General features: G+C 37.0%; 1 protein-coding gene across 1 annotated transcript in view; it reads right to left on the reverse strand.

Moving 5' to 3' along the window:
* Positions 1-2,536: 2,536 nt before the first annotated feature.
* The window catches only part of RNF11 (ring finger protein 11), a 39,319-nt gene continuing 20,025 nt past the window's right edge, over positions 2,537-21,830 (reverse strand). The window contains exons 2-3 of the mRNA XM_058717414.1: positions 6,313-6,482; positions 2,537-4,805 (exon numbers count right to left, since the gene is read on the reverse strand). Of these exons, the coding sequence (XP_058573397.1) occupies positions 4,634-4,805; positions 6,313-6,482 (342 nt within the window). The 3' untranslated portion in view covers positions 2,537-4,633. The remainder of the gene's footprint in view (positions 4,806-6,312; positions 6,483-21,830) is intronic.

Here is a 21,830-nt window from a genome sequence, read left to right on the forward strand (position 1 = left end):
CTACTTGCTAAAAAGCAAGGAAAATAGCCAAAGGACAAACAGAAAAGCAAAGTATGGTTACTATCTGGACAATCAACTTCTGAATAATCAGTGAGTACCCAGTTGTGCTGTTATTTTTAAAACTACCACTATATAATTTATAAAAGGACTGGGTACAATTAAGTGGGCTAATTTTTTTTTAAATTTTTTGGTGGGATGTTTTTATTAGATCCATAGGCTCTCAGAATTCTAACAATTTACGAAGTATATTTAAATTAATATTGCCAAAATATATGTGCCTCATTCATTTACTAACATCTATATATCATTTTAATACAAGCCTTAATGTGTTGTAGGATCTTTAAAAAAAAATCATTTTTCTCTAGTAAAAATACTTTGTGCAGAGCTAATAAACAGTCCAACTAACTTCCCCTAAATACATAAAATCAACTTACTCTAGGCTTTCAAACCACTTAGAAAAAGTACTATTTTGAGATGTTTGTTATACAATCATTTACAGTTATTCCATTAAATCCTTTCCTTATGTTTCGCTTGAATTACTACTAACAAAAGCCCTAAATCTGAGTTGTGAGCATTACACCAATGCCTGACCATAGGCAAATACATTTTTTTTAAATTTTTAAATGCTTGAGAGAGCAGAGGAGAGGGAGAAAGGGAGAGAGAGAATCCCAAACAGGCTCCCCTCTGCCAGCAGAGTTCAACATGGGCTCTATCTCACCAATTGTGAGGTCATGATGTGAGCCAAAATCAAGAGCTGGATACTCAACCAACTAAGCCACCCAGGCACCCCACGTGTTTTGACATATACAGAACTAAGAAAAAATCATTTCAGAGACCATTTTTAATGGCTCTCAGGAAAATCACATCTAATAGTAGGTCAATCACTATATTCAAAGCAACAATGAAAATCTCCTAATTGGACATTTTACTCTATATTTTAAACAAGCATTTATTAGGCAACTAGATTTGTGTATGTCTTCAAGGAAAAAAATGTGTTTAAAGAGATGAATGGAGGGGCGCCTGGGTGGCGCAGTCGGTTAAGCGTCCGACTTCAGCCAGGTCACGATCTCGCGGTCCGTGAGTTCGAGCCCCGTGTCAGGCTCTGGGCTGATGGCTCGGAGCCTGGAGCCTGTTTCCGATTCTGTGTCTCCCTCTCTCTCTGCCCCTCCCCCGTTCATGCTCTGTCTCTCTCTGTCCCAAAAATAAAAATAAAAAACGTTGAAAAAAAAAATTAAAAAAAAAAAAAAAAAAAAAAAAACCTTAAAATAAATAAATAAATAAATAAAGAGATGAATGGGTAGATCCAATCTCCTAACAGGCAGGCTAGCCTATAGTTTATTGATTCATTTCTGAAGGAAGCAGGAACATCAAGTAGCCTTCATGAATAAAAGAGGTATGAAATTGATGGAATTGAGACCTCAATGGCAAAAAATTTAGAACTAAGACCAAAAGGGAAGAAATTAGAAGGAATTTAGCTAAGTCCTCAAAGGGTTAATATAAATGCTGTCAGGAAGACAGCTCTGGGTGCTAATGGCTCTTATACCCACGCTTCCCATGAGGGGGACATCCTCAACCAGGTCTGTGGCTTTTTGAAGAGTGTAAGATTAGAGTAAGGGAGCTGCACAGAGGGTACAGAAAGAGGGGGTTATAATCTTCTTTCTCTCACCCAGAAAAAGGAGCAGATGATCTTTATATTCAGTGAGTAACTTTAAAAATATTTGAAGATAGTAACCAATCCAACTTCTCTCATGTCCACTAATTTCAAAATTAAAGGCTCACCAAATTAGCTGGGGTTACTACAGTGGCCACTGTGCCCTTACATGCAAGTGTAACCAATTGGCTATGGGAAACTGCTATAATGCCTTTGTAAGCAGAGGTAACCAAACTGCCTACATTTCTAAATTATGCCAAAGAAACTTACCTTCTTTACTATTTACCATTTCAGTCTCGGGAGTATACACAGGTCTGCTCTTGACTATTGTTATTCCTTTTGTAAAATGCATGCTTCCTTATGAGATTTGTGGTACGCAAAGAACTTGTCACCTCGATGCTCACTGTATTCTGTAAAATCATACTGGTTTATATCACACAGGAGACACGAACAGTAAGGGGAATCTTCTCCTGGTTTAAGAAATTTCCTATAAAGAACACTCAGAATTGAAAAAGTTTTTGTTTACCCAACTACACAAGTATTTGAAAGTAATACAACTTGTTGTGTTTACACTTAAAAGGGTAAGAATCTTACTTTTTCCTGATCAGGCTTTTCAGATATTTCAAATCCTATAGCCAACCCTGGACACATCTTGCCTAAATCTAAATGCTGTACCTATTATTTCTAGCTATAGAAAATTGGAAGCTATCAAGCTTAAGTTATGATCAGATGGTATTAAATGCCACACCATAAAAAATACTTCCCAAAAAGTATATAGACCTAGAGATTAAATTTATGAATGTGTACATTGTTTTAAATTTATACACTGTTTTAAAGAAAGATTAGATAATTTGAATAATATTCTAATGTAATCAACTCTAGCCCTTTACAACTGTATTATAACTTTATTTAACTTTAGTAAAAGCCAAAATTGATAGTTCTTAACATGATGTATGGAGATCAAAATTAAAGAATACAAAGTACCTTAAAATTTTCAGCTCAATACTAGTTCCTTCAATATTACTGCCAAACTTCTGTGAAAGAAGCCTTGTAATAAAAACTAACAGAAACATATTAGATGATATTTTTAAAGTTCACTTACCATTTTTAACAATGTAGAAAAAAAGGAAAGTCTGACTGTAATACTTGATGACACAGACATGTTTAAGTAGAAAACACAGGATAAAAAAAGTAATATATCACTGAAAATATTGCACAACTTCAGGTGTTTCCTCCAAATTTGCTTTATGTAATTGGGTGGATATAAATTAATAAACAAAAACTTAAGCAAGATACATGTAACAATTTAAAAGAACCTGATAATCTAATTTCTCTCAGTTTTTCTCAATCTCATCTTTAAGTCTTTCCATCATGGGGCTCATAAGAAAATTAACCAACATATGTATACTACAGTCTAGTGTCAAATCTTTAAGAAGGTTTTATGACATACTGAATTCCTCTACAATGCAATAATGGAGAACCCTCAAGATACTTGTGTTTTGTATGTAGAAAAGTGTTAGAGTCAAATAGTCAACTCAATATAAAATAAACATTTCTGATTTGTTAGACTGAGATTGCTTCTCCTTTTGCTAATGAATGATTCTTAACTATAATATCACTGAGCTGAACAAATGTCACCTTTGAGTACATAAGGAAAAATAAACACATGCTAAATGGATAAAACATTACAAACTACATCTTTACTAGACCATCTCTACCTCTAACACTTCAGAAGCTTAGAGATTCAGAGTGCTCTTACATTAACTGCAAGAAAAAGATAAAGGAAAAATTCCTTCTTTGAGACCACAACTATGAAGTCACGTGGTTATACAAATTTTGCATTTGTGTGCAAAACATGAAATACATTTATCTTAATTCTCCCTGCTTAGACTTAGACTTGTCAGTCAGCTAGCAGGACTGTCCTTTCCAAAAAACAGAGACTGAGATGTGTTTTATATAACTTCAATAACCTCAGCACTACAATTATTAAGAGATGCAGTATCCTTTTGCTATGGTTCAAGACAATAAGGGAAAGAGGTCACAAGAAAGAATAAATCAAAACGGTTACAACTGAGCAACTTTTTTCAGTTTCACCATGGTGCCACTTTCATTTTACATAAGCGTGGTGGCATAAGTCAAGCTCAATAAATCAGAAATCTTAATATTTAAAATTTACCTTGACTTTTAATTATTACCATATTAACAACCAAAATAATTAGATAAAACACATAGGAAAGGGTAATAGTAAACCCCACTTTACTAGAGTTGGTTTCTTGACATAACTCATTTTTTATAGAAAAGGGATAGTGCATCTCAGTTTGCTTACAAGCTAGGAGATCACTTTGAATTCTGCATTTCCTAACTGCAAACAGATATAGCACTTATAACAGGTTATAAATAAACTGGTTTTCAAGCATAGAGCCAGCCCCAACGATAATAATACACTATTTAAAAAGACCTAAGGCAATGAATTCCATTTCCAATGGAAAAAAAGAACTGTGCAAACAAGCTTAAAACTACTTTTTTTTGTGCCAGTGTTATAAAATGTAGCTTTTAATAAAACCTTGACCCAAATGCCAGCAACTTCAGAAAAGAATTTTGGTGGGGGGAAAAAGAAAATTATTTCATGTAGGAAAAACAACCACTATCTTTTTCCTAATCTTCAACACACACAATTTAAACATATACAGCTGCTGTAACACTTTACACAATTCCTATGTACTGGAGCAATAACAAGATCTAAGTACAATTATATTTTTAAACACTGGGTCAAGGCTTTACATAAAAATACCATCCTACTTTTCCCCCTAAGTTTCTAAAATATCACGTATTTTTTCCCCAACATCTGCAGCCATTCAGGAATTTTTAGGAAACTTTTGTGCATGATCTTAATTCCTAATCCCTGGCTCTTTGGGCTCAGTGACAAAAGATCAAAACCACCAAAAATGATGGTTCACTTAAAGTCAGACGAGAGACCCTGGCTCAATTAGTCTCATAGGATGAAAGCAGTGCTGCATCAACTGGCTCCATGCAAGAGGGGCACGTGAAGGATCTCATCAACCAGTCATCTATACAGTCCAGGTGATAGATGTGCATGCACGGCAGAAATCGAATTGGGTCCCCATACACAAAGTCCATCATACAGATCACACACCTGTTGGGGGTCAGGGAGAGAAATCAGAAAAAGCATGTTTAGAGAAGTCATCTAAAATACTCTTTAAAATCTCATTACAAAGACAGTGTTAAACTGAACAGATGAAAATGGCTTGCCTGTAATCCTACCACCTGAGCATGCAAACTGAATTTTTTCCTAATAAGCATTATTCCATCAACAATCTCTTACTTTGATCCCCTGGAAATGTGCCGAGTTTGAGACCTAACAGAGCAAAGAGGAATGGACCACATGGGGATCAAATCCATTCCTAGAACTGCATTTATAAAGCAGCTACATATTATAGAAGACACCCGAAGAAGAATGTGATGCTTCAAGGTAGGAAGCCATCAGATCAAATTTGTGTACCTGAACTCAGCTTTTAGTGTAAGCCCAAGAGTAAGATAGTTTTCATTTTAATAACTATATGTAAAAACCACCACTAAATTCAGCCTACTTACTGGACTGTTATAGTTAAAGATCTCTTCATTAACCCTAGTTTCAAGTTCACTGCATTTTTCTACAGGTTTAAGAAGCAACCCAATACTGTAATATTTCAGAAGTCTGTATTCTAGACAGTTTATTATCTTAGGTACTAGTACTAAACAGTGCTATGGCTCAAAGAGCCAAGCATCAACATAGTAAATTAAATTATGTCTTGAGCTCTGAGGACAAAAACTTCCCAGAAGTAAAATTTTATATTCAACTCATCAGGCATAATAAAATTATTCCACGAATTAAGAATAGGTGTAAGATTTTCCAAATTATCACTAAAACTCCTTAACCATCTTAGTGGCTGCATAATCTACCAATGTATTCCTATAAAACAATTTACTTAGCTATACTTCTACTCTAAATAAAACCATGGTGAATATCTTGTGTATAAAGTGCTAAGAGTTGGAGTGAGTTACACATTTTAGGATAGAGCTTTAGAATTAACTGTCTCAAAGGGTATAGACCTGAGAAAGTCTTTGACATATTGCCAAACTGCTTTCCCAGCAGACAAGGCCACCAGCACACTTACACAGGTGAATCATTTTTAAGTGATACATGGACAGGGACAACATATAACATGGTCAGAATTCACACCATTTCACAGCTATTTTTTTTTTTTAATGAAAATTCTTCTTAATTGCTGTATCCTTTTTTTTAATTTTTTAATGTTTACTTTTGAGACAGAGAGAGACAGGGCATGTGTGGGGAGGAGCAGAGAGAGAGGGAGACACAGAATCTGAAGCAGGCTCCAGGCTCTAAGCTGTCAACACAAAGCCTGATGCGGGGCTCGAACTCACTGACCGTGAGATCACGACCTGAGCCAGAGCTGGATGCTGAACTGACTGAGCCACCCAGGCGCCCCTTTAATTGCTGTATCTTAATAGTCTCTTGCATGAACTAATTAAATATTCATCTTCTAAAATGTAGGAGAAAAAAAAATAAAATGTAGGAGAATATTTTTCAAAAGCAAATCTCTGGAGCTAGAACTCTGAAACATGTATAAATTAAAACTTACTCCCGGATCTTTTTTTCTGATCCATCCCTTCCAGGGTCATAAACTCCTTTAGGCAGATGTTGTATAAGGCCTATTCTTTGAGCTATCCTAATTTGTTCCTCTTCGGTCAGCTGAGTTGCTAGGCGAGTCTGGCTAGGTGTTGGATGGTAGACCGGAACTGGAACTTGTTCCTAAATTTAAAAAAAGGAGAAAATGATTATTTTTTAAACACTGTTTTCTGGGGTAATGTTTTCCATTTCTTATTTTTTTTTGGCTTAGTGGGTGGGAGGGGACCTTGGGGAGAGGTATGCTGGGCTAGTGTGCAGTCGTATGAGATTATTTCACCCTGCCTTTACTTAATAGCATATCTGACCAATTATTATATTTAATTTTTAATTATTTTATTTTTTTACTTTTATTTTATAGAAAGTACAAGTGGGAGGGGGTAGAGGGAGACAGAGAATCCCAGGCAGGCTCCGAGGTGTCAGTGCAGAACCCCACGTGGGGCTCGAACTCACAAACCATAGGAGCATGACCTGAGGTGAAATCAAGAGTTGGACTCTCAACCGACTGAGCCACCTAGGTGCCCCAGGGGATGCTACTTTAGACAGGATGCTCACAACAAACCTCTCTGATTCGACATTTGAGAAGAGACCTCAATGAAATATGAGGAAGATGGTGCATCTGTGACTTAATGATTTCATTGTGGCTGGCACCATTTCTGAGCCACCTAAAATGGTTTTCCAGAGAACATCTCTACTGAATAGACAGACAACTTCCAATCCATGTATGGAGGTTTCATGGGAAATTTTACGTCAAATCACAACTACCAATTCACTTTAGAAAATGTTACCTCCATTCATCCTTTAGGATCACTCCTCATCTCTATAATTTAAGCACTTGTTTACCAGGTCACCAATATTTGCAACTGCGAGATTATGCCTCCAGGAATAACTGCTTAATCTGTGTTAAGCTTAAAAAAATTCTGTGAAATGATCTCCATAATTATCCAGAACTAGCATCAATTGAGACTGCTTTGAACTAATGGCATTTCTGGTTGAAAATAAAATAATTGAGAGCACTCATAATGAGAAACTTTCTAAGGGCTCAAGTATAAATATCCTTTCCAAACAGAAACTTTAGTGGAAATAAAAAAGAAATTTTAGTGGAAAGTCTCAGATACATATAAATTAGGCTCCAATATTGAATATTTGATTCAAGGAAAAAGACTTTTCCAGTGTCTCCTAACATACCACTTTGTCCTTTTAAACTGGCCTTATTCGTATAAGGCCCCTTTTCTGAGAGTAGTTAGAATTTATCAAAGGCAGTTCAACATTAGACTTTAAATATTCTTTTCTCTGAGATTCAGAACAAATGTTTAATTAAGAATCTCAAAACTCAGGGGTGCCTGGGTGGCTAAGTTGGTTAAGCGTCCAACTTCGGCTCAGTTCATGATCTCACGTTCCGTGAGTTCGAGCACCGTGTTGGGCTTTGTGCTGACAACTCAGAACTTGGAGCCTGCTTTGGATTCTGTGTTTACTTCTCTCTCTGCCACTCCCCCCTCTCACACTCTGTCTCTATGCCACTTAACAGAGTAACCACGTTTAAGCTATTTAACCCATCTGGATTAGATTCTACAATACAGGGTTGCTATAAGGCTTAAAATGAGGAATGGTCAGCCTTGAAATGGCAGGAACTCAAATGGTAGGTATTATAACTATTAATAGTGCATTCAAAGAACTATCATCTATTGTTGCAGGCAAACTAGCTGTTTCCTGTAAGTTCCATGCATTTCCACTTTACTGCCTTTGCTCTTGCTATTCCCCTTACCTTTCCCTGCAGTCCAGTGGTCCAAATTATGCCTTGCCCAGAAGGTTATTGACATGAAGCCTTCCCCAATCCTCCTCCCTACCACCTAGAGTCTGTCTCTAGCCCAGCTTAATTACACAGGTGTTGTCTACCTATAAGAGAAATAGGAAGATTATACAGATTACAGTAAAATGTCAATTAACCAGTGCAGTCATCAAGTGAAAAAAAGAGACTGTCCATTCTTCCAGCTTTCCCAGTAAGTACCAAGCTGACTGCATTTCTCTAGCACAGCTCGAAAGCTTTCTTTCAGCCCTGTATATCTACAGCACTACGAGCACAGGCAATTTTTGCTTTAAAGACATTTTTTTAAATGCATATTTTTTTTTTTTTTAATGTTTATTTTGAGAGCGAGGGCACACGCACGAGCGGAGGAAGGAACGGGCAAAGAGAGGGAGAGAGGGAATCCCAAGCAGGCTCTGCATTGAGAGCAGGGCTCGATCCCATGAACCATGAGATCATGACCTGAGCTGAAATCAAGAGTCAGACACTTAATCAACTGAGTCACCCAGGCACCCCTAAATGCGTATTGCCTTTTAAATGAGCTTTGCACATACACAAAAAATTTTCAGTCTATAGCCCAAATTCAGAATCTGTTACATGCAACATGTATATTAAATTCACAGTTTATGCACTAGAAAAATAACTGATCAGGCTTTATGGTGAATATAAAACTTAAGACCCTGTGGTTATTACTGCTCATAAATATGACTGTTGCATCTTTGGTTTAAATACTCACCCTTTCAAGGTTTTTTACCTCGTAGGCAAACTTAAAATAGCATAAAAGTTTCATGGTTCAATGTGAAAAAGCTCTGCCACTTACTAGCTATAAGAAAAGGCTTGACCATATTTTTTAAACCTCTCTGAGCCTTAGTGTCTTCATGTGTAAAGTACTAGGATCACTGTAAGAATACAATAGGAATTCCAAGTATTATTCCTGGCACAGTAAGATACATAAAAAAGCTAACTGAATGTTAGCTATTATCACTGTAGCTCTACTATTATGACTATGGAACAACATTCCAGTATTTTAAGAAATGGATTGGATTTACAATTTTACATGTCAATTATACCTCAACAAAGCTGAAGTAAAATTTAATTTTTAAAAAAATTGTTTTTTTTTGTTGTTGTTGTGGGGGCGCCTGGGTGGCTTAGTTGGTCAAGCGTCTGACTTAGGCTCAGGTCATGATTTCAGTTAGTGGGTTCAAGTCCTGCATCAGGCTCTGTGCTGACTGCTCAGAGCCTGGAGCCTGCTTTGGATTCTGTGTCTCTCTCTCTCTCTTTCTGCCTCTTCCCTCGCTCATGCTCTTTCTCTCTCAAAAGTAAACATTAAAAAAAAAAAAAGGTTTTTTTTTTAATGTTTTATTTTTGAGAGACAAAGGACGAGCAGGGGAGGGGCAGAGAGAGAGAGAGGGAGACACAGAATTCAAAGCAGGCTCCAGGCTCTGAGATGTCAGCACAGAGCTGGGGCTCAGACCCATGAGTGGGAGTTCATGACCTGAGCTGAAATCGGATGCTCAACTGACTGAGCCATCCAGGCACCCCCAAAATTTAATTTTTTAAAAAAGAAGAAATGGATTGGATTATGGCAGAGCTAAGTAAAAGTTTTCAAAAAGGAACCTAAAAATTCAACTAAGACCAACTCTCATTTTATGGGTCTAAACTGGCATACAGTCACATAATTACTAACAATAACAGAATTAGAATTCAGGTCTCCCTTTTTTTTTTGGTCTCCTTTTTAAGTCATTAATTTCCACTGTACCATTCCTGGTTGCCAGACAGCAAGGAGATTCTGCAAGTTAAATGATTTGGCTTGTGTCTATTTACATTACTATTCACATTACTTTGAAGAACAGTACACTGAAATGACATTTTAAGAAAGCCACAAAAAAAAGGCATATCTAATAAATGGTTCTATAAAGGTTTTTCATCTATGATAAAGGTTTTATAATTTTTGTAACTTCTAAATTTTAAGAATTTCAAACAATATCAAATCCATCTTTGAAACTATGCCTGTATAGGTTCTATTACTGATAGAAAAATAAACTCCTAAGTCTGATCATACCTTCCTGTCTGTCCTTTGTCTGACACTCCTGAGGGCTGTTTCAGGTAGTTCTTCCCATAAGGCTGGGATGTCAAATTCTGCTACCTAGTGGACAGTTTCTCCTTGTTCTCACTTTGGGATATCTTTTCTCTGGTGTCACTTTCTTAAACTACCTGTTCTAAAAAGGTAACATGGCATACTAATCCAATGGGTTTTATGAGCCATATAACTATCTTGTTCAGAGTACTCTTATTTATAATTAGAATATTTGAAACTGAGCTACTATGGTGGAATGGGGCTGGGATGAAATGTGACCTGGGAAGGATGAGGATCCCCAATTCCACCCCCCTACCTGGGGCATGTTTGCAGAATCACACAAATCAACAGAACATTTTTTCATACGCTGCTATCTAAAAATAAGGAATTTTTAGTCTGAAAAATTAAATCATAAGACTGGACTCTTACTTACTGTGGTGACTGTTAATATCTTTAATCGTCCCTTAAAACCTTTGAATAATCAAGGTAACAGCACCACGTTAGAAGGTGATGATGCAATCATAAGATAACATCAAAGAGCTTTGTAAATGTCAACATTTCTAAGTTATTCTAACCATTTGTTTTCTCCCCATCACCAAATGACTCTGGTTTGCAGACTTTAAGCTAACTGTTATTGCCCCTGGCTTTGGTCCTGGCTTTCCAGCCTGTCCCTGAATACAAGAAATTCTTTGACCTCTGTTGTGACCCCTGCCAGCTCAGTTTTTTACCCTTGGATTACCATTTCCATCCAGGTGAGGCTACACTCCTAACTCTCAGTCCCAATCCATCTAATTTGGCACAAGATGACACATATGAAGTCACACTAGGACAACTGGTATAAGACTATGGGTAATAATGGTCTCCAAAATCCTTGCACGTACCTACTACTACGAACAAAAAAGAATTGTTTTAAATTGTTCTAAGTTGTTTTAGAACTAGTAATTTCTAAGCATGTACTTTTTAAGAGGCTAGATTTCCTTGGTCTTCTGGTTCACATGTGTACGGAGAACAAAGAAAGAACAGAAAAGGAAAGCTCTATGAAGAAACTAAATTAAAACCCTATCTTTTAATTATTCATATTATGAATGTATTTTCTTTGTTATTTTTTGTTAAACAAATGGAACTCTCTAATAAGCACCATTGAGATATTTAAAATGATTCAACATTCTGATTTCAATTTACATACAACTCTTCAGAAAGCTACAGAGAAAAGGAAATGACTAAGAACTGCTGGTATTTTAAAGATGCTATGGCCTCACCCTTCTTAACACATACACCTAATTTTAATCCCATTATAGTTGTTAAAATGGCTTGATGTATGAGTTACTGCTTACTGACTAGGATCCGATGGTATTTTCTAGTTGGCAAAATGTTTTGTTTTTTTTTTAATGCTTATTTTTGACAGAGAGAGACAGACAGAGAATGAGTGGGGGAGAGGCAGAGAGAGGGAGACCCAGAATCTGAAGCAGGCTCCAGGCTCCCAGCTGTCAGCACAGAGCCCGACGTGGGGCTCGAGCTCCCAGAGTGCGAGGTCATATGCTCAACCGACTGAGCCACCCAGGAGCCCCCAAAACAGCAACTTAAAAAGATTTGTATTCTGGGGCAGTTCTCACCATTCCCTAATTGATGGCTCACTGTATCTAAACTCCTTGCGTAAACAGTATGATTTACACTGAACACCTGCTTCCCTCCTGGGAGTCTGGAATCTTGGTATGTAGTAGGCAGTGGGTGCCTACTCAGAATTTCAGGTTCTCCTGGTAGACAACCCTTCACACATACTAGCAAAATTCAGTGCTGGGGAAATTAAGTGTATTGTGTGACTGTATTACGAGAGGATTCTTTTGGAAGCTTCTGACTGTTTCCTATGGACTTACACACCTCTTTTCCTTTGATGACTTTGACTTGTATTCTTTTGCCATAATAAATCAGAGCTATGATTACAACTATATTCTAAGTCCTCCTCTATATTCTGTCCTCCAACTATATTCTGTGAGTCCTCCTATGCAACTGACGAATAATCTAGATAAATGCTTTTAGAGTGATGGGGAGTTCCCCACATTGACTCTTGTTTTCAAAGTTTATTTGGCCATGTTCATTAGAAATTCTCCTTTGTGGGGAAAAGAAAAAAAGAAATTCTCCTTTAGGAAAAAAGGTGCATTTTGACAATGGTGGTTACACAGTACTTGCATTTTATTCCTTTTCTCAAATTTAAAAAGACCAAGGGAACTATTATTTTGAACATTATTTATCATAAAGATAAACACTTTTGAGATAGAGATGTTGTTGTCTACGGCCATACCACCCTGAATCCGATCTTGTCTGATATCGGAAGCGAAGCAGGGCCGGGCCTGGTTACTACTTGGATGGGAGATGGAGATGTTGTTTTGGGCTGAACTGTGTCTCCTATAAAATTCTAATGATGAAGTCCTAATCCCCAGCATCTTAGAACGTGACTGTATTTGGAATCACAAATGTGACTGGTTTTGTCCTGGCCTCTTCTTCTGTCCTATAGTCTTCACCTAATAACTAAGTCCATGTTGACAATGGAAATTACCACCTTGATACAAATGATTCATAAATTTATATTCTAGTCTAAATCTCCCTTTTAAATTCCAGTCCCTACTTAACAGTTCAACTCAATGTGCTCAAAGTACCTCAAATTCAACATGTCCAAAACGAACTCCCTCCAAAATCTGGTCCTCTTTTTAGGTTGCCCTATGTCAGTAAATGACATCGTTCTAGTTCTGTAAGACAGAGGCATCCTTCGTACCTCCCTCTCCATTACTCTTCCATATACAGTACATCACCAAGTTCTAGTGAGTTGTCTACTGAAATACTGATAGAATCTGTTTATGTCTTTTCATATCTATTGCCAATACCCTAAGCTCCCATTTTGTCCCTGGTGTACAGTATTAGCTAGCAAAACTTGAATTTGTTCTCTATCCAGAAGTTACAGAGATCCAATTTAACCCTATGCCCTCCTCACACATACCTAAAACCCCTTCACATTTAATAGCTTTTAGGATGGAGGCCAAAGTCCTTAAAAGATTTCCAAAGCCCTACATATTCTGGTTACCTAGCTGGCCCTCCATCCTCATCTAACAACTCACTGCTTTCTAGCCCCACTGGTTTTCCTTCAGCTCCTCTGAAATGCCATGATCTCATCTCTACAGCGTCATAGTACCTGCTGTACTCTACATGAAATATTCTCCTCCGGAGCACCTGGGTGACTCAGTTGGTTAAGCATCTGACTCTTGATTTCAGCTGAGGCCATGATCCCATGGTTCACAATTCAAGCCCCGTGTCAGGATCTGCACTGACAGAGCAGAGCCAGCCTAGGATTCTCTCCCTCTGCCCTTCCCTTGCATGTTCTCCCTCAAAATAAACAAACATTAAAAAAAAAAAAATACTCTCCTCCATCACCACACTGCGTAAATAATGCCTCTTCTTCCTTCAGAGCTCAATCCAACTACTTTCTCAGAAACCTAACTAACCATTCTCCTCTATTAGAGGCTTTTATACACCAAGTAACATTTCTTCACAGCATTTGTCAAAGTTGTAATTTTACATTTTGTTATAATTTGAGTATCTGTCTTTCCCACCAGACTATAAGATCCACAACAGGAATTGTTTTTGCTCCTCACTGAACCAGCAGATGAAAGGTCTATTAAAAAAATCTTACATACTAATAGCTAAAGTCACCCATTAATTTACTCTAGTGTTTTTTTTTTTTTTTCATTTTAGTGCTTCTTTACATTTCCTGGAACCCCTAGCCAATTGTGCTTCTTTTAAGTTTATTTTGATAGAGAGAATCCCAAGCAGGCTCTATGCTATCTGTGCGGAGCCTGACAGGGTTCGATATCAGGAACTGTGAGATCATGACCTGAACTGAAATCAAGAGTTGGGCACTTACCCGACCAAGCCACCCAGGTGCTCCCCACCACCAAAGCCAAGTGTTTAATACTTAATAAAGTTGGTGTATATGCCATAATATTGGGATTAGAGTTGTTTTTGTTTTGCTAAGTATATTCTCTAAGAATGACTGATAATAGTACCTACTTCACCACTTCCTGAAATGTGAACCCTCAATGATTTTGAATGCCTCCCGAAATATGTTCACAAAATCATTTCCAATGTATAAAGTCACTTACTACAGAAATAACTACTATGAATCAGTTTATTAAAATCTCAATCACTAAACTGCTAATTAACATAAATGCTGGTGCCTTAATGAGGTATTTTGTGCTTAGGCTAAAAATTAAAAATGTACGTGATTATCTGTGTATTATTTTTATTTCCTCATCACTAGAATATAAGCTTGATAAGGGCAGGGAATGTGTCTATTTTGTTTACCAATATATACTATTTACTCAGCACAGCATCTGACACATAGTAGGGATTCAACAGACTTTATTGGAAAACTGAATATTTTATATCAAAGCACTGATGTTCCTGTAATCCATGTCATATATTCATACCAGGATTTTGTAAACATGCTACGAAAAAATGTCTAATGATTTGGATTAAGCAACAATAAAACCAGAAAGAAAACTCAATACGAATTATAACCAACATTCCTTCTCCAAGTAACAATACCCAGTTTGTTGCCCCTTTCAAATTTCTACCTACCTATCTCATGGGAACTTGAATACGTTCGAAACCAAACTAATGATCTCTTTCTACTTTCACAATCCTTCTCATACTCAGTATTTATATGCCTACTATAGGTTATTGATAGAGAAGCACAGTGGAAAGAGATTAGACATCTCATTTAATCTCGGCTCTGGCATTTATCAGGTATGCAACTCTAGGCAAGTTATTCAATACCTCCAAGCCTAAGATTCCTCCTCAGAAAAAAATGAATAGAATACCTATCTTAAAAGAGTTTTTCAAGGAATAACTTAAGAAAATATAAATAAAGTACCTACTAACATAGGGACTCAAATTTGGGCCTTCCTATAACAACATCACTACCCTTCCTAATTCCTCTGACTTTCCCTTCCCTTTATCTCTATCATCTACATAAATGTCTATAACTACCATTCTCTCAATGTTGTTAGGAGACACATGTGTACTTTCCCTGTGAGCTTAACATTTGATAAAGGGGGAATTCACAATAAGAAGCAAATATATTTCAAATAAATTTAAACACTATTTTTCTCCTTAATACTTTAATTCTCTACGCCTTCATGCAAAACAAAAACAAAATGAGAGCCAAAAAAAAGCATTTGCCATAAAGAAAAAGAATTTAAAATTAAAGTGTGTTAGGAAAAGAAATGCAGCATCACAGAAGGGGGTAGAACAGAAAAAGAACAAAGGATTACAAAATATGCTGAGACAGAGCAAAGAGAAAACACAGAGCTGGTCACATAAAAAAGCAAGGTTTGACCTTCTGATGAGAAAAATCTCTGAAGCATTCCAGTTGTTTGTTAATATATAATGAAGCATCTATAAAATGATGAAGGCAGAAAAATATAAAGGGCACTAATCTTAGGGAGTGTACAAGCCAAGAAAGAAATATATCAAAGTGTAAACATGTCTATTTGAAATGCAGTGCATTAAAAGTTGGACTCAATTTAGGGAATTGAGTTTTCAGAAACTAAAACAATGCAGTGGGTAAGTGCCTAAATAATGTGCTGAGGCTGGAAATAGTACAAGTCTGGTTTGTGGTAAAGGAAAAATAAAGTCACTGCTAAAGAATGCAGCTTGTCACCAAAAGCTGTATCCTTTGCTCCAGTAGGAAGTAAGAGTCAGCTCTTCTGATTTTCTCCTTATAGCCTCACAAGCTGCTGCTGGCACCACCCCCTCCCCAGCTGCAGTCTCCTACTGGGAATGTTTTCTCTGAATTTTGCCAGGCTGAAATTTAAGGCCATAAAATGGAGGATTTGGAATTGATGGTCTCAATGCATATTCTAACTCTGATGTTCAATTAATCTTGACCAAACCAAACAAGCAACCAGCCAAACAAACAAAAACCCCAAAGATTAGCATTAATGTAATTCCTGAACCATAGAAGGGTAACAATTTTATAGAGAGGGGGAAAGAGCCAGCATCCCATCTATGATACTGACAAATGATGAAGTTATATTTACTGAGAAAGTATACAAACTAATGATCTGCAAGGAAGAACACTGCTTCCATGGAGGTGGTTTGGCATTTGTTTGCTTATTTTTAAACGAAAAGATTGACTTCTTTCATTCACTGTATAATATTCACTGAGCACTTACTGTACAGGGTTAATTACAATATCCTAATTAGGGTACTGGTAGGCATTATCACTACCGGTACCCTGCATTAGCAAGTCATTAGACAAGCTTATTCATCTAAAGCTCAAGACAACTGAAATCAAGGTCACATTTTGAGCCCAGGCACCAATTAAAATACTTCTTGAACACCCAACCACATTTCAGATGCTGCTTTAGGTAAAGGAGATACAGCTATGACCAAGTAAGGTCTCTGCTCTTCTGAAACCTAAATCCCCTATAGTAGAGGGATCCGGAAATAGTAAACAAGTGAGTAATACAGCTACCTCACCCACAGCTCCTACTATCTCTAAACTGCCCATGACCTGGCAGCTTCTGGGACAGGCATACATTCCAAAGGCCTATAGGCTAGCCAACAGTTTTGATGACTTGCAGCACCTCCTGAATGGTGAAGAGAGCGTGAACCAATCAGATTCTTTTTTTCTCTTAGAATTGGAAAACTGAATCAACTGACCTGAAAAGGTCATCGAGTAGCAAATTAAGAGGCATGTATAAATTGGGGTTATGAGGAAACAGACAGTATTCAAAACAGATTAGAGATGCCGAGTGAAGTAGACATTAGGAGAGCCCACAAATAAAAAAATCCTTAAACCCCTGGGTAAGAGAAATGGGAGAGTGGCTGCCTTGGTTCCTTGACAGCTTTCTGCTTCCAATCCATGTGTATCATTAAAATGATCCTCTAGGGGCACCTGGGTGGCGCAGTCGGTTAAGCGTCCGACTTCAGCCAGGTCACGATCTCGCGGTCCGTGAGTTCGAGCCCCGCGTCAGGCTCTGGGCAGATGGCTCGGAGCCTGGAGCCTGTTTCCGATTCTGTGTCTCCCTCTCTCTCTGCCCCTCCCCCGTTCATGCTCTGTCTCTCTCTGTCCCAAAAATAAATTAAAAACGTTGAAAAAAAATTTTTTTAAATGATCCTCTAAGTTAATTTTGTCTAAAGTAAGAGTCTCTTAAGCACTTACCACCATTTTCTTTCCTAAATTAGACTCTCATCAAGCAAGATGGTTTCCAGAGGGGAAGTAGCACCCAATTATTGACAGAGAATTATTTACCAGTAGGACAGATTTCCAGGGTAGTTGTGGGCTAAGAGATATTCCTCTGACTTAGTGCATGAGTTAGTGTTGGAACCATGTCTTTGCTGCAGCCAAAAAATACTGGAATCCTTGAAAGCTAAGAGTAATAAGCCCAAGAATTCTTTGCAAAACCAACTAGAGGCAGAATATGCACAGCCTTTAAAGAGTTAAAAGATGGAAGCTTTAAAAAAAAGGTACTAATTCCAAAAAGAATGTGTCTGTAACAGCCAAAAGTTGGCCTTGGAGCTCAGGAAGTCTGGTATTACATTTACTGCAATAAGTTCCCTAACAGATACCCTCACCCTTCTTTTTTTAAAGTTATTTTTTGAAGGACCAGGGCTAATATCACCAATAAAAATTAATTTCCTCCAAAGATTGCTAAACTTCGGTTGTAAGAATTTTGCAAAATAGTTTAAAAGGTGTATTTCTTGGATTCTAACAGTTTGAGGCTATATGGAAGACCAGTCCATTAAATGTACACACATCAATTAAAATATACATTTGATTTCAGAAAGCACTGAAAAGGTTTTTTTTTAATGTATTTAAAGTTTATTTAACAAATCTCTACACTGAACATGAGGTTCAAACTCACAACCCTGAGATCAAGAGCCATACACTCTGTTTGAGCCACCAAAGCACCCCCAAAAAGCATTGAAAAGTTTTAAAAAGTACCTCCCCACACTGAGGAAATATAGTACCACTAAAGTAAAAAGCCTATACTTAATATAACAATTAGTGAGCTCTAATTCATAAGATAAAATTAATCCATTTTAAAATATACAATTCATTGGTCTTATTATGTTTAAAGAGTTATGTGACCATCATCATAATTTCAGAACATTTTCATCATCCCCCAAAGAAACCTCATACCTTTTAGCAGTCATTTATCCTTTTCCCCCAAATTCCCCAGCCCTAGGCAACCACTAATCTGCTTTGTATCTCTAGAGATTTGCCTGTTCTGGGCATTTCATATAAATGAAATCAAACTAACGTGGTCTTTGGAGGCCTAAAATTTAGCATGTTTTAAAAATTTACCCACGTTGTACATGTATCAGAACCTCATTCCTTTTTAATTGCTGACTAATATTTCATTGCATATACACATCACCAGTTATATAATGTATTTAGCAACTCATGGGCATCCGGGTTGTTTCCACTGTTTGGCTACTATGAATACACTGCTATGAGCATTTGTGAACAAGTTTCTGTGTGGATGTGTTTCCATGTGTCTTGGGTATACACCTAGGAGAACTGCTAGACCACATAACTATGTTCCATCTTTTAAGGAACTGCTACACTCCTTCCCAAAGTACTTGTACTTACACTGGAATTAAAGTTAAAAACTTAAAAACAACAAAGTACTTGTACCATTTTCAAATTCCCACCAGCAGTGCATGAGAGTTACAATCTTACCCCACACCATTACCAAATCCTTGTTTTTTTTATAGCCATCTTAGTGGTTTTGATTCTTATTTCCCTGAGAGCAAATGATTATTAAGCATCTTTTCACATGCTGACTGGCCATCTGCATTACCTTCTTTGTAGAAATGTCTATGCATATCCTTTACCTTTTTTGAAACTGGGTTGTCTCTACTGAGATGTACAAGTTCTTTACATATCATGGTCATCAGTCTCTTATCAGATAAAGGATTTGCAAATACTTTCTTGCATTCCATGGGTTGTCTTTCACTTTCCTGATGGTGTCCTTTGACATGCAAGTTTTAAATTCTGATGTTCCCTTACGTATTTTTTGGGTCACTGGTGCTTTTTGATATCATATCTAAGAAGGCTTTGCTTAAACCAAGGTCATGAGGACTTGTCCCTATATTTTCTACAGCTTGTGTAGATTTAGCTCTATATTTAAGTATACGAACAACTGAGTTATTATTTGTATACTGTGTGATAAAGGGGTCCAAATACATTCCGTGTGGTAATGCAGGTGACCCAGCACCATTTGCTGAAGACTGTTTTGAAAATGCTCACATTTTTACATGAGATTTTTCCTAGAAGCCTAGTGAAATACTCTGGGGTACAGGTGAGAGGAGTATACAAATTGTACAGGACTTTTTATATGAAAGAACCAGGGTGCTTCAAGGATGCCTAAAATTAGTCTGACCAAATACAGACTTTCTACATCCTCTAGTCAGGTCAGTTGCTGCAGCTTCTACATAGGTGGTTCCTACTTTCTTAAATTATTTTTTAACGTTTTTATTTTTGAGAGAGAGTACTAGTGAGGGATGGGTAGAGAGAGAGGGAGACATAAAATCCAAAGCAGGCTCCAGGCTCCAAGCTGTCAGCACAGAGCCCGACGTGGGGCTCGAACCCACAAACTATGAGATCATGACCTGAGCCAAAGTCGGACACTCAACCAACTGAACCACTCAGGCGCCCCTGCCTCTGTGCCCCCCACCCGTAGTTCCTACTTTCTAATGCCATTATTCGATAGCATATATCCCTAATATACAAGTATCCCTAATGCCTGCTTTCTAATTGTTCATATGTTGTTTCATGTAACACACCCTAACATAAGAAAGAAGAAAACTTACAGTTTTCTTACAATGATCCTTTTTAGACACAGATAGAATGTCCTGTATCTCAATGCTGAGACTATATGGAATACATAGTGAGATGCTGGTATTTGTCCATTAGACTACTGAGATTGTCCCAAATGTCAGCTCCTACAAGTCTGAAAATGAAAAATTAGGTTTAATCTTTAGATTCTTCCTCAAGCTCAATTCCATGGATCAGGTCATCAGGAAAGTTAACTAGTAAGAGAAATGGGAGATTAGCAGAACATAGAATACAGGGTGCTTAAGTCCTCTTAGTAATGCACCTCAAAAAAACAAAAAAACAAAGATTCCTAACCTGACCTCAATAGTACAAATATAAATAAACAGAGGTTAGGATTACTAGATTAATCTTAGAAACCAAATGTGAAGTTGTTCTCAGCAAGGTTATCCAGCTATGTAAACAGAGATGACCAGCTATTTACAAATTATTTTCCAACTGAAGCTGACAGCACACTTTTTTTTTTTTTTTTTTACAATTTTGACATGAGAAACACACCCCACCATCTCCTCTACATTTACCACCATCAGGAATCAAGAAATTCACCCTGGAATATCAATAACGTAAATATGCAGGTGAATAATACAGACAACAGAATAATTAATGGATTTTAAAAATTAGAGTTCTGAAGACTGTGGCAACATGAAAAATGCTTATAAACTGACATTAAAAGTAAAAGAATGCAGGGGTGCCTGGGTGGCTCAGTCAGTTGAGTGTCCGACTTCAGCCCAGGTCATGATGCCGCGCTTTGTGGGTTCGAGCCCTGTGTCGGGCTCTGTGCTGACAGCTCAGAGCTTGGAGCCTGCTTTGGATTCTGTCTCCCTCTCTCTCTGCCCCTCTCCCACTTTGTCTGTCTCCCAAAAAATAAACATTTTTTTAAAAATTTGTAAAAAAGTAAAAGGATGCAAAAATATTTAAGTGCTATTATGTATACATTTCAAAATAATTATATTTGAAAAAAATCATAAAGACATGCCCATTGAAATGTTAACTATGGTTGCATTACAGTATTGAAAATATGAGTTAATTTTTATTTCTACGTAATTCTATTTAATTTGCAATTATAAGAAGAAAAAAAACTTGGTATCACTAATAGCTAAGTAAAAAAGTAAAAAAAGTTGGTATCACTAAGTAAATAGCTAATTTTAAAAGTTAGAAATTCTAATTTGTAAGCTGAAAAGACAATGAAGGCAACATAGAGACAACTCACAAGGTACATTTAATTCTGCTAAGAATATGGTATACACCGATGAGTCTAATTCTTTTTTTTGAGCCTAAATCTACTTTTTAAAAATTGAGATGAATTCACAGAACATAAAATTAACCAACTTAAAGAGAACATTCAGTAGTCTTTGGTACATTCACAATGTTGTGCAACCACTACTTCTATCTACTTCAAAAATACTTTAATCACTCACAAATAAAAACTTTGTACCCATTAGGTAGGTTACCATCCATTCCCCTTTCTCCCCAGCCTCTGGCCACCATCTGTTTCTGTGGACTTGCCAATTCCAGATATTTCATATAAATGGAATCACAGAATGTGACTTTTTGTGTCTGGCTTCTTTCACTTAGCATAATGTATTCAAGGTTCATCATCAGTTGTAGACTGTATTTACTTCATTTTTAAGATATAAATAGTAAATCAATCATATAGATTTACTTACATATATATGATATATACTATATATCATA

This window comes from Neofelis nebulosa, chromosome 2 (assembly GCF_028018385.1).
Source record: "Neofelis nebulosa isolate mNeoNeb1 chromosome 2, mNeoNeb1.pri, whole genome shotgun sequence".
Classification (NCBI taxonomy): Eukaryota; Metazoa; Chordata; class Mammalia; order Carnivora; family Felidae; genus Neofelis; species Neofelis nebulosa.